General features: G+C 45.9%; 1 protein-coding gene across 1 annotated transcript in view; it reads right to left on the bottom strand.

Moving 5' to 3' along the window:
• KTN1 (kinectin 1) overlaps window positions 1–12,969 on the bottom strand; it is a 102,926-nt gene that overhangs the window by 69,033 nt on the left and 20,924 nt on the right. Inside the window, exons 3-7 of the mRNA XM_044272713.1 lie at window positions 10,871–11,026; window positions 9,263–9,448; window positions 7,299–7,429; window positions 4,894–5,007; window positions 3,810–3,950 (exon numbers count right to left, since the gene is read on the bottom strand). Coding sequence (XP_044128648.1) covers window positions 3,810–3,950; window positions 4,894–5,007; window positions 7,299–7,429; window positions 9,263–9,448; window positions 10,871–11,026 — 728 coding nt within the window. The remainder of the gene's footprint in view (window positions 1–3,809; window positions 3,951–4,893; window positions 5,008–7,298; window positions 7,430–9,262; window positions 9,449–10,870; window positions 11,027–12,969) is intronic.

The following is a 12,969-nucleotide window of genomic DNA, read 5'->3' as shown; positions in this document are numbered from 1 at the left end:
TATTAAATCCAAGGGTTCACATACTTTTTCCACCTGCACTGTGAACGTTTACATGGTGTGGTCAATAAAAACATGGTAACATTTACTTCTTTGTGTGTTATTAGTTTAAGCAGACTGTGATTGTCTATTGTTGTGACTTAGATGAAGATCAGATCACATTTTATGACCAATTTGTGCAGAAATCCATATCATTCCAAAGGGTTCACATACTTTTTCTTGCAACTGTACCTCTTCATGTGATGGTTTATGCCGCCGGCCAAATATTTGTCTCCACCACAAACATGGCACACGGCTGACTGTGTGTGACAATGTCAATGGGGAGAGGGGCCAAAGCACATATCTCCAAGGAAATAGAAATACAACTTCGACCCTCGTCTACCTGTCGTCAGTTATTGGGGGACCATGAAAGTCCTCATACACATTAGGCCGGTTTAGCCAACCTGTGTACGGACATCTTAACTATAAGCTTCCAATAGCACAAGGTAATCCCAGTAAAACAGACTTTCCCAGTTCCATACAGCACTGGTGAGTGTAGGCATGCACAAGCGCATGGATTTTATTTATTACATCAGAGGATTTTCATTACATACTTCAACTACTGCCATTACTAAAACTACTACTGCGGCTGCCACCCACACCACTACTACTGCAGCTAATACTACTGCCCCTACTAAAATTACTGATACTACAACAGGCACTACTAAAACTACGGATACTACTACAGCTACTAAAATTACTACTGCCGCTGCTACTACTACTACTACCACCACCACCAATAATACAACTGCCCCTACTAAAATTACTAATACCACAACTGGCATTACTAAAACTACTAATACTACTATTGCAGCAACCACTTATACTACTACTGTTAGCCAATAATACTATTGCCCCTCCTAATACTACTGATACTATTACTGCCCCTCCAATACTAATACTACTACTACTGGCTGCTACTAAACTACTACCTACTATGACTAATGACAATACTATGGCTACTATTACTACAGCAACTATTACTACTATTTCTGCTGTTACTAATACTACTACTGCTAATCCTATTAGTCCCACTGCTAATACTACTACTCCTGCTACTCATACCACTATCACTGCCAGTGCTAATACTACCCCCTGCTACTCATACCACTATTACTGACACTGCTAATACTACCTATCCCTGCTATCCATACCACTGCCACTGTTAATACTGCTATTCATACCACTGCTACTCATACCCCTACTACTGCCACTGCTAATACTACTACCCCTGCTATTCATACCACTACTACTGCCACTGCTAATACTACTACCCCTGCTATTCATACCACTATTACTGCCACTGCTAATACTACTACCCCTGCTATTCATACCACTACTACTACCCCTGCTATTCATACCACTGCCACTGCTATTTATACCACTGCTAATACTGCTATTCATACCACTACTACTGCTACTCATACCCCTACTATTGTCACTGCTACTCATACCCCTACTACTGCCACTGCTAATGCTACTACTCCTGCTAATACTAATACCCCTGCCATTCATACCACTACTACTGCCAATACTACTACCCCTGCTATTCATACCACTACTACTGCCACTGCTAATACTGCTATTTCTGCTATTCATACCACTACTACTGCCACTGCTACTCATACCCCTACTACTGTCACTGCTACTACTCCTACCACTATTACTGCCACTGCTAATACTAATACCCCTGCCATTCATACCACTACTACTGCCACTACTACTACCCCTGCTATTTATACCACTACTAATACTGCTATTCATACAACTACTACTGCCACTCATACCCCTACTAATGCTACTACTCCTGCTACTCATACCACTATTACTGTCACTGCTAATACTAATACCCCTGCCATTCATACCACTACTAATGCCAATACTACTACCCCTGTTATTCATACCACTATTACTGCCACTGCTAATACTACTACCCCTGCTATTCATACCACTATTACTGCCACTGCTAATACTACTACCCCTGCTATTCATACCACTATTACTGCCACTGCTAATACTACTACCCCTGCTATTCATACCACTGCCACTGCTAATACTACTACCCCTGCTATTCATACCACTGCCACTGCTAATACTACTACCCCTGCTATTCATACCACTGCCACTGCTAATACTACTACCCCTGCTATTCATACCACTGCCACTGCTAATACTACTACCCCTGCTATTCATACCACTATTACTGCCACTGCTAATACTACTACCCCTGCTATTCATACCACTATTACTGCCACTACTATTTCTTCTACCTCTGCCACTAGTAATAATATAAAACAATAGAAGACCACTGCGTTTCCAGAATTTCCCAGCATATTCTCCCTATTCAGAGGAAAGACTCCACTTAAAAACCATAATAACAAAGTCCCCCCGGGACGCCCACAGCTCTGCCTCGTTTCCTGTCTCCGTCTCTCTATGAAATAACAGCGAGTAATCAACGTATCCAAGGGAGGACGCGGTTATTTATAAGTGCATAGCTACACACCCAGGTACGCTGAAGGATGGGGGCACCATCTGCTCTCAGCTTACGTTCTGCTGGTATTAAAGGAAGCTGAGCCACGGTTGAGTCCCAAGCTATAAATGGACCATCTGCGTGAGGGGTTAATTAAAGAGGCAGCGAGGATCGAGCGGTCAGCAAGAAGTACTACATGACCAGGCAAGAAGGAAATCAGCGTGATGGGCAGCATTGGAAATAACAGGGAAAAGCTCATATAACGGCCATCCCACATTCAGACAATGTAGTGGAAATTCAGTTTAGTCAGAATTTGAGAACTTTTTATAATAATGCTGCCACTGTATAAATACGCCGTTCCAATCCCGACCAGTGTAGCCTGGTACCACTACTACAAAAAATGGCCAGCGATGTTCCAAACACAAAAATATCTTGCAATCAAAAGGGTCAAGCAATCTGGGAAGCGCCAGCATCCAGCCATTATCAGTATCCTCACTTTTAGAGCTCATTCAGACCACCGTAAGTGTTTTGCGGGCTGCAAATTGCAGATCCGCAAAACACAGATACCAGCTGTGTGCGTTCCGCATTTAGCTGTCATTTTGGTCTTGTATTACATTATGGAACCTGTCAGCTTTCAAACATGACCAGCTGCATGTTTCTAGCTGCTACCATTCAGGAGATAGCAGCATCTAAGGCTACTTTCACACTAGCGTTTTTTGTAGATGAGTTTTCTATTGTGCCAGATTGTCAGAGAAAACGGACGTTTGGCTGCGCTTCGTCAGGCGGACAGCAAAACGCTGCAGGCTGCGTTTTGGCGTCCACCTCCAGAGTGGAATGGAGACTGATCGGATGCAAACTGATGCATTCTGAGCGGATCCTTTTCCATTCAGAATGCATTAGGGCAAACTTGATCCGTTTTGGACCGCTTGTGAGAGCCCTGAACGGATCTCACAAACGGAAAGCCAAAACGCTAGTGTTAAAGTAGCCTAAAGCAGCCCTCCCCCCTCCACTTTCTACCCGAGCCCAGCTGGGGCAGAACAGTTAGCTACTTTTCCCACTGCCCCAGCTCGGGTAAAACAATACTGGAACCACTCACCTCTAATTAAATTCTGTACCCACCTCCATTACATCCAGGGGTAGCAATAAAAGTTTGGTGCAAAACTTCAGCAATGCACAGAGCAAAAAATTATTTGCAAAATCCAGTGTAAAGATCTGCATGCACATCCCAAACCGAGTGCGTTCCCCTGCGTATGCTGATTGTTTGGAGCACTGCACTTCTTCCTCATACATCATAATTTCTTACCTTGAGCTGCATATTTTGAGCTTCCTGATAACTGGTATGGATCTTGGATTGGAGAGTAGCATGGTCTTTCTCCAGCAGGCCGATACGTTCTCTTGCTTTGGCTTCCACCAAGTTGGATTTTTGCTTTTCTGCTACCAGTTCCTTTATAGAAACACATTGAAAAGACATCATGAGCTTCTGTGCCTGCTGCAGGAGCAAGGCCATTACTTACAGTTATTCTGATGCTACTAGGAGCACAAAATAACATTGTTTCCAGAACTACCACTGAGAACCAGTACTGGTCATAGGCCACACAGTGTAATACCGGCTCCTGCAAGCACTTGGAACAGAATAGATGTATGGAGTCCTGGCCAACTACAAACCAGTCAATGCACAGTGGAAGAAACACGCTACACAATATCACACACCCTGCAAGTGGATGAGAGCGAAATAAACCTTTACCAAGCCCTGGGTATAAAAACCATTACATTAAAGCGGTATTCCAGTCAATTCAAATTATCTATAATCTCGGGCTGGGCGATTATGGGGGAATTTTTTTTCCACTGTTCTCGGCATCACTGCATCCTGGCAGGATGTTTACATGCAGAACTTCCTGTTTTCATCAGCATCCTGCTGAGTTTTCTAACCAATCCCAGCATGCTTTGCCCTGTAATGTTTCTCAGGGCTTCACCCGCCTGGCACACCATACCCTGTTCAGCAGTCACTACCCTACACCTCCCCCACGATAGGCGGAGAACGCCTGCCGAAACATTACAGAGCAAAGCATGCTGGGACTGGTTAGAAAACCCAGCAGAAAGCTGATGAAAACAGGAAGTTATGCATGTAAACATCCTGCCAGGATGCAGTGATGCCAAGAACTGGGGAAGGAAAGCGCTGACATGAAAAACAGGTATGTAGGGTAAAAATATGTAGTGTCTTTGGTAGTCTGTGCAGTAAAAAAATAAAGAAATCATTATGAAACTAGAAAACTACTTTAAATGTTAATGGCCAACACCCGGGCATTTTCTCCGGACTATGTTAGCATTAAAATATGTAATAAATGTAAATTATGTGAACTATACAGTCAATAGATACCACATTTTACCTGTGAGAGTTGCCGGCACTGGTCCTTCATCAATGCGGCTTCATCTCTAACAACAGAAAGCAACTTTTCCTTTTCCTGTAACTGAAGTAATGCGGCAGAATCTCCCTTATTTGCCTGAGAAGAAAAATGGCAAATAAAACATTTAACAAAATGAACAGAAATTTACAAAGAGAGTCACCAAGTACAGTCTGTAATGATCCGGCCATGCGAGAAACATTTGGATTTTCAGTCCTTCCCCTTGCATTTGCCAAAAATAAAACAATGGGCACAGAATGAGCTCTCAGACACTTCCTACAGACATTGGCACAGGCCGTGATACAAAGCTGGAGATCACCCAAATCAAGGGAAACCCACCCACACGAAGTGTTACTCAAGCCGGAAACACCACGGAGTGACAGAGGGTTGAAAGTAGACCCCAGACATTTATTCTACCGCTCGAGTCAGGAACTACCTACTTAGAGCTCATGCAAACGAGCGTGTCCAATGCTGCAGACCGCAAATAGCGGCCAGCAATGCACAGGCACCATCCGTTTGCTGATGCGGACCCACTGACTTGAATGGGTCCACAATCCGCAAGAGACGTTCCGCACCGCAAAAAAAAAATATAAAAAATAGGACATGTTCTAATTTTTTTTTGTGGTGCAGAGGCACGGGTTGAAATCCCACAGAAGCACTTCGTAGCTCTATGGCCTTCCGCTCGGCAGCGCTCCATAACTTGAGGAGTGCGGACCCATTTAAGACCCGCTCTTTGCGGTCCGCTATACGTGCACAGGGCACACATGCTCGTGGGCATGAGTCCTTAGAAAGAAAACTAAGTACCGTGCTGTGAAAGTGGGTTCATCAGCTGGTTCTGAAACTTACCAATGAGCTTAGCTGCCATGGAGTACAGTTCATTAAAGGGCATCTGTCAGCAGTTTTGTACCTATGACACTGGCTGACCTGTTACATGTGCACTTGGCAGCTGAAGGCATCTGTGTTGGTCCCATGTTCATATGTGCCCGCATTGCTGAGCAAAAACTAGATTTTTGTGGACTCACCTGTAAAATCACCTTCTGTCATTAGGGAACACAGGACCGTGGGTATAACTGCTGCCGCTAGGAGGCGACACTAGGCTAAAAAGTGTTAGCTCCTCCGGCCGGCTATATCCCCCCAGCCTGGAGAGAACATAGCCGTTTGTGCACAAGCAGTATGAGGAAAAGAAATAAGAAATGGAATAACATAACAATAACTAGTGGGTCTGAACCCAGAACAGAGGACCCTACCAGTCAATCAACCGCCGTCACCGCGGCAAAATTAGAGAATAAACAATGGGTGGGTGCTGTGTCCCCCGATGAACTCAGCGAGAAAGAGATTTTCCAGGCGAGTCCACAAAAATCATGTTTTCTCGCTCGTATTATTGGGGGGGGGGGGGGGGACACAGGATTGTGGGACGTTACAAAGCAGTCCACGGGGAGGAAGGAGCCTAACGTACTGGAGCCTGCAAGACCTTGCGACCCAGAGTGGCGTCCGCCGACGCAAAAGGTATGCACCTGGTAGAACTTGGTAAACATGTGCAAGGAAGACCAGGTTGCCGCCTTACACGACTGTGAAGCGGAAGAAAGGAAGGCACGGGGCGAAGCAACGCTCATCTTGAGAAACAAAAAGAAAAAAAAACATAGCAGAATTGACCCTGAGAAGCAGCGAGGTCTGCCTCCTACGACACTAAGCTAAAAACGGATATGCTCTCTCCAGGCTGGAGGGGGTATAGCGGGCAGAGGAGGAGTTAAAACTTCTTAGCCTAGTGTCGCCTCCTAGCGGCAGCAGCAGCTATGCCCACGGTACTGTGTCCACCAATGATACGAGCGAGAAAGGATGTTTTAATATATGTAAATAAGCCTCTAGGAGCAACGGGGGCGTTGCCGTTACACCTAGTGGCTCGGCTCTCTATGCAACTGCCTCGCCCTCTGCACTATGATTGACAGGAGCAGCTCATTTGCATATATTAAAACTCAATTTTTCTCAGCAGTGCGGCCACATATGGGACCAACACAGATGCCTTCAGCTGCCGAGCGCACATGTAACAGGTCAGCCAGTGTTATAGGTACAAAACTGCTGACAGATGCCCTGGGTTTTCTATCTCATGAAGCCATGGCATATTGCTAGGATTTGGTGACGTTATTCCACGTCTGTGTTTCAGCATGTTGAAGTAATGGCATTTATTTTTATTTTTTTCCCAGGAAGGGTTTTCCCATCTCCTCAATACGAAAAAAAAAAAGCCTAAAAATTCCCTCAGACTGGCTCGGTCTCCAGCCTCTGAAGCTCAGGGATCAAAGTTTAACTTTGAGTTGTGTGAGCTTATCTAGCGCACCAGTTATAATATTCTCAACTGCCCCTTTAAGTAATAATATCAGTGTGTATTTTCTTACCTTGTTGACCATGGCCTGCACAGAACTGGACTTAACTTTCAGCATGTCCACCACGGACATGGCCTCATCATCTGAGAAAATCAGGTTCTTCATGGTCGACACTAAATCTTTAAACTTCACCTCTGCATTTTCTTTAAGAAAAGAAAAAATAATAAAAAACACACATGTAAAAATCATACTTAAAAGGGGTTGTTCATCCCTGGGGACCTTTTCTGAAGACCACTCAGCATGGCCGGACCGGCAATGGTAATCATACTTAACTCAAGCCCACTGCTGGGTTCGGGCCCCTTCACTCCCCCAGCTCCTGGGTCTTTCAGCATCAACATCTAGTTTCATGTGGTTGCTGCAGCCAATGATTGCCTGCAGCGCTTAAGTGGGTGACACGTCACTGCTGCGGCCAGTCACCCATGCCAAACCGCATGTTGGAGCGGAAAGACCTTAGAGCCGCGGCACAACAAGGAGCCAGAACCCAAAAGAGGGGATCAGGTAGGAATGGTCTGGACCCTCTGGGGGAGCTAAAGAAAAGGTCTCTAGCGGGTGAACAATCACTGTTTATATAGCGGGTTGGGTGGATTCCCTGCTCCATACTGCCCTCTATGGGCCTGAAAAGGGAATCGCTCTTTAAGAGTGGCTCATGCATTACATGGACAACCACTTATGAGAATGGCCAGCTTGTAAAGCTAAATTTCCCCTGCAGTAGCCAATGCATAGACAGTTATGGCTAACCTCCGGCACTCCAGCTGTGGTGAAACTACAACTCCCAGCATGCTCTATTCATTTCTGTGGAGTTCTGAGAACAGCCAAGAAAGTGTGCATCTTGGGAGTTTTACCACAGCTGGAGTGCCGGAGGTTAGCCATCACATACCTGACCAGACATGTCTCCTGCCGGCCGTAGCAGCTGATCGTTCAGGGGTGAGAGAAGCGAAGGCCGCAGCAATCAGCTGATCGCCACTCCACCTTACCATTGAACTTGGACAGGAGACAACCCTTTTAATGCAACTTGCTCTGCAACTATCCATGCCAGGATTTTACCAGTCCCTACCCAATGTTTGGCGTATGCTCCCAGCGCTACATCAAACATAGCCATCAGTACCATGTGTCGTGCAGTATATGTTTTCTTCGCATTGTGGCCAAGGGTTGATGTCGTAACCCCATTGCCTATACAGTGGCATACCATAGAGGTATACATTGGGGAATACTCCCAACATATACCTCTTCTGTACAGTCCAAAGAGGATGTGAACAGAGCTTAAATCAGGCCAAATGAAAAGCCATTTCGATTTTAAGAACTGCATTCACACTATGCACAACTTTCATGGTCACTCTTGGAAGCAAGTACTGCAGAATGTCTATGGTCACCCATCTGCTTCATCTCTGGTTGCCAATACACCCCACCCCTGTAAGCCATATGGACTTGCACACTGGTTAAGAGGGTTGTTTAAGTAGAAAACCAATAGTGGCAAGTACTTACCTGGCATATCCAGTATCGCTGCTCAGCTTCTCCTGGCTGCAGCAGTGACGTCTTGTGACTGCTGAAGCCAATCTGTGGTCTCGGTGGTGCACCGCTGAGGTCAGAGACTGGATGCAGCAGTTAAGTGTTGTCGACATGACGTCACCACTGCAGCCAGAAGGACCAGAGAGGCGGTGAAGGATCGGCTAGGTAAGTAACAATCTATTCTTTACTGCTGACAGATCCCGAGGATTTCAGGAGGAAACCAGACAACCCCTTTAATATCAACCTGTGTTCTGCTGACAGACTCCAAAGGCAACAGAAGACAATTTGACTTCTCTGCCACAATCTTGGATTGTCCCTGTTTGTGATGGATGAAAGAACCATAGGTGGTCAGAGACAGAAGCGGCACCACTGGTTGTGTCTGGTGCTACAGCTAGTGCCCATATTACTGTAGTTTGATATTCTAGAAAACACTGTTGTTAATACGCAATAAAACCGCATGTAGTTGTTACCTTTGCGCTCAACTTTCTCTGCAACATTCTTCCCTTTCTTGCCCCCACTCTTCTGAACTACCTCGGGAACTGACGCTTTCTGCAAGCTGGCTACATCCTTCTTCTCCATCACTGGCGGCTCCGAGTTGTCCATCAGGGGGATGTATACGGCTTTCTGAATCAGCGGCTCATCTACCAAAGGCGGAACTAGAAGACAGAAACCGATTCATCGTTACCAGACCACTCCACACAAGTGCAGACCACCCAGAGTTACAGTTTACCAGACAGCGTTAAAAGGGATGGACCGCTATTCATGAACCCATGGATTTTGAGTGGAGCACAGAGGTGCATGCTCAAAGGGGGGACACAATACCCATGCCCTTTAAAAGTTGATTAACGGTAAGCAGACTATGTTGAGCCCCATAGAACAGGGGTGCAAACCCTTTTCTGCTCTGAGGGTCACACTGTCACATTTACTCAATCCAAAAGGGCCCCAATAAAACACACTACCGTATCCATTTTGCGGTTCCCAAAATATGCATACCAGCCTTGTGCTTGCTGCCATTTTTTCCACCTCCTTGTAGAAAGGTCCTATCCTTGTACGCAAAACGGACAAGAATAGGGCATGTTCTATCTTTTTTGCTGGGCCGCAGAACTGAAATACGGATGCAGACACGGAGTACGGTGAGCTGTCCACATATTTGTGGCCCCTTTGTAATGAACGGGTCGGCATCCGATCCGCCAAAAAATGAGGACCAAAAATACGGCCTTAAAGGGGTATTACCATTCTAGACATTTCGTGTGCATTCAGTTTCTGTATTTCTGTTCCGCAAAAAAACAAAAAACAAACATGTCCTAATATTGTCCGCATTACTGTTCTATTAGGGCACAGCGGTTCTATTCCGTAAAATATGGAATGAACACGGATGTCATTTGTTTGTTTTGCGTTCCGCAAAATACATACGGTCGTGTGCAAGAAGCCTTATTGGGAGAAAGGAGGTCCCACATTCGCCCGTCCAAATGTAACAGACTACGCATGCATGTGGCTCTCTCCATTGTAGCTTATGTGAGTGGCTGATACAGCCGAGGGTTTCACTACTCCCATAATTAAAAATTAAGATTGCACGGATGCACAGCCACTGCAGCGCCTTAGGCTTCATGCACACAGCTGTATCCGTTTATTGCAGTTCGCAAAACGCGGATACCGGCAGTGTGCATCCTGCATTTCCCCTGCCGCAGGTTTGCGGGGCCACAGAATGGACGTATGGATGTGGACAGCTCATGGCGTTTTGTTTTGCGACCCTATTGAAATGAGCAGGTCAAAATCAAATCAAAAAAAAAAAAAAAAAGGGGGGGGGGGGGAACAAAACTACAGTCTTGTGCATGAGGCCTTATCTGCTCCTTTCTGGAGAGTCGCACAGAGGTCAGGAGACCCCCTCTCTGCCACTATATGGGCGTCCCAGAGATGACCCTACAGGGCACAATTAGTACTTTTCCATTCCTGTACTATGCATTAAACCTCTCCGACATGGAAAATACATGTGAGCGGCATCGCAGGCCACATGTGGTCCCCGGTTGGCAGGTTATAGACCCCTGCTATATTTTTTGCCCCCTCCACACACTACATACCACTTTCTACTTTCTGCCTCTTTTTTGGTGCAGTCTTCTTCCCAGATCCAGATTGAGATTCCTGAGGCTTCACCTCAGCCAAGGGGATGACAGATTCCGGCTTCTTAGAAGGCACCACTTGTTCAGCTTTTGGCTCTGGAGAGATGGGGACGTCATCTGAGCAAAGGATTTAAACAAAAAAAGAAATGAACATCCTCCAAAACCTAGATGCACGTCATGCCTACCGAGATGAGAAGACACAGCTTTCAAAAAGATATATCGTTTTGTGTGCCCTAGAAGGTGAACAATAACCACTAAATAATTTTTCATGCTTCGGTTGCTTTAAAAGCAACATGAAAGGCTGCAGCCAGTCCCTTTAAAACCAGATGTGCCATGTGAGGGTTCATGCAGGCTAACCGTGTGCCAGTAGCCTCTCCCTGCCATAATTACCCATCTTGCCACTTCTTATCCCGCATAATGCGGCATGACGCACCGTTTTCTTTCATCAGCTTAGCGCCAAGGACGGGATTCTTGTTAATGACATGACATGTCTGCCTGTCAACATGAGTGACGACGGCTTTATTGTTGGGGCAGGGTTGGACATGGAACCAATGGTCTAGAGACCCAAATAGGTCCACTGATAAAGCCCCCCCCTAAACAGTGACCTAATACATTAGATCAGGGATGCCCACCCTGCGGTCCTCCAGCTGTTGCAAAACTACAACTCCCAGCATGCCCTGATAGCTGTAGGCTGTCCAGGTACGCCAAAACTAGTTTTGCAACCGCTGGAGGGCCGCAGGTTGGCCATTCCTGCATTAGATGAAGAAGGGGAAAAAACACAGATGGAAGAACCCCACGCCATTAGTTCAACTAATGTGTATTAGGTTCTGCAGGATTTCAACATGCCCAATCCTTTTGGTAGCAGCATCTCCACCTGGGAACCGCTTATTCCCCTGACTCCACTGAAAAAAGCACCTCGATCTGAACACTTTTGGAATTGCATGTAATTAAAAATGTTGTATAGCTACTGAGTTATTCAATAAAATCTGTATCTATAGCGCCACCTGCTGTATGCCCTTTTCCTTTCCTCTCTGTCCACTTCTCTGAGGTGGTCGCACATGCTCAGAATAAATCTTCATATGTTCCCGGGCTGAATCTACTATTAGAAGCAGTGACAATTACAGGGAGAGAGCTGCAGGAGAAAGGACGCACTCCCTGAGCTGCCAGCCTAAAATAAATCTAGCAGAGCAAATGAATGGTGAGATCTCTGGAGGTACGGGGCTGGTTCTAGCTTTTATAGAAAGAGATTGTCATGTGCTATATGACCTCCGATTTTAGATTTTTTACAGTAATCGTGGGTTAACCCCTTAGAAACAACTTATCCCCTATCCGGTAGAGAAAGGATAAGTGTCTGACCTGCGGGGGTCCGACCACAGGGGTCCTCGACGATCATTTTTGAACGCGTGACTGCCGCTCCATTCCATTCTACAGGGCTGCCGAAGATAGCTGTGTGCTACGCCATCTCTGGCGGTCCCACTGCATGTTTGCCGTTCCATTCAAATGGAGAGTGCAGGACCCCATTCTCGTGATCGGAGGAGACCCTCACTGATCAGACACTTATCCCCTACCCTGCGGCTAGGGTATAAGTTGTCTTAATCAGACAACCCCTTTAACCCAAGCACAAACACAGTCCGTTATATTGCGAAACTAGAGATTGCTGCAACCGTAAAAAGTTCATGTGCAGCATACACTCAATTCTGTTACATCTGCCTCACCAACAACTGGGAGCGACCAGTGCTGCCTGCCTCGCAGCTTGAGAAGCACAGATACATGACATAGCACTGGCCCTAAAGAGAAGGTGCCCGTCGCTTCCCATTAACCTCAATGGAGACTGAAATAATATGAAGCAGTGTTATTTTGATTCAGCGAATCACCGCACAAAAACACAAAGGGGAGATGGATGCGTATAATATGCTACCCGTATCAATATTGTAGGGACAATGCTTTGTAGATCAAGTGCGTTTTTCAGGATTCTCTTCATATTAGGCCTCATTCAGATGGCGTAATGCAGGTGCATTTTGTCGCCCGTATTACGGTCGCAAATCCTGGACTGATCTTGG

The sequence above is a fragment of the Bufo gargarizans genome, chromosome 11 (genome assembly GCF_014858855.1).
Source record: "Bufo gargarizans isolate SCDJY-AF-19 chromosome 11, ASM1485885v1, whole genome shotgun sequence".
NCBI lineage: Eukaryota > Metazoa > Chordata > Amphibia > Anura > Bufonidae > Bufo > Bufo gargarizans.
This window is presented reverse-complemented; position numbering and strand designations above follow the sequence as displayed.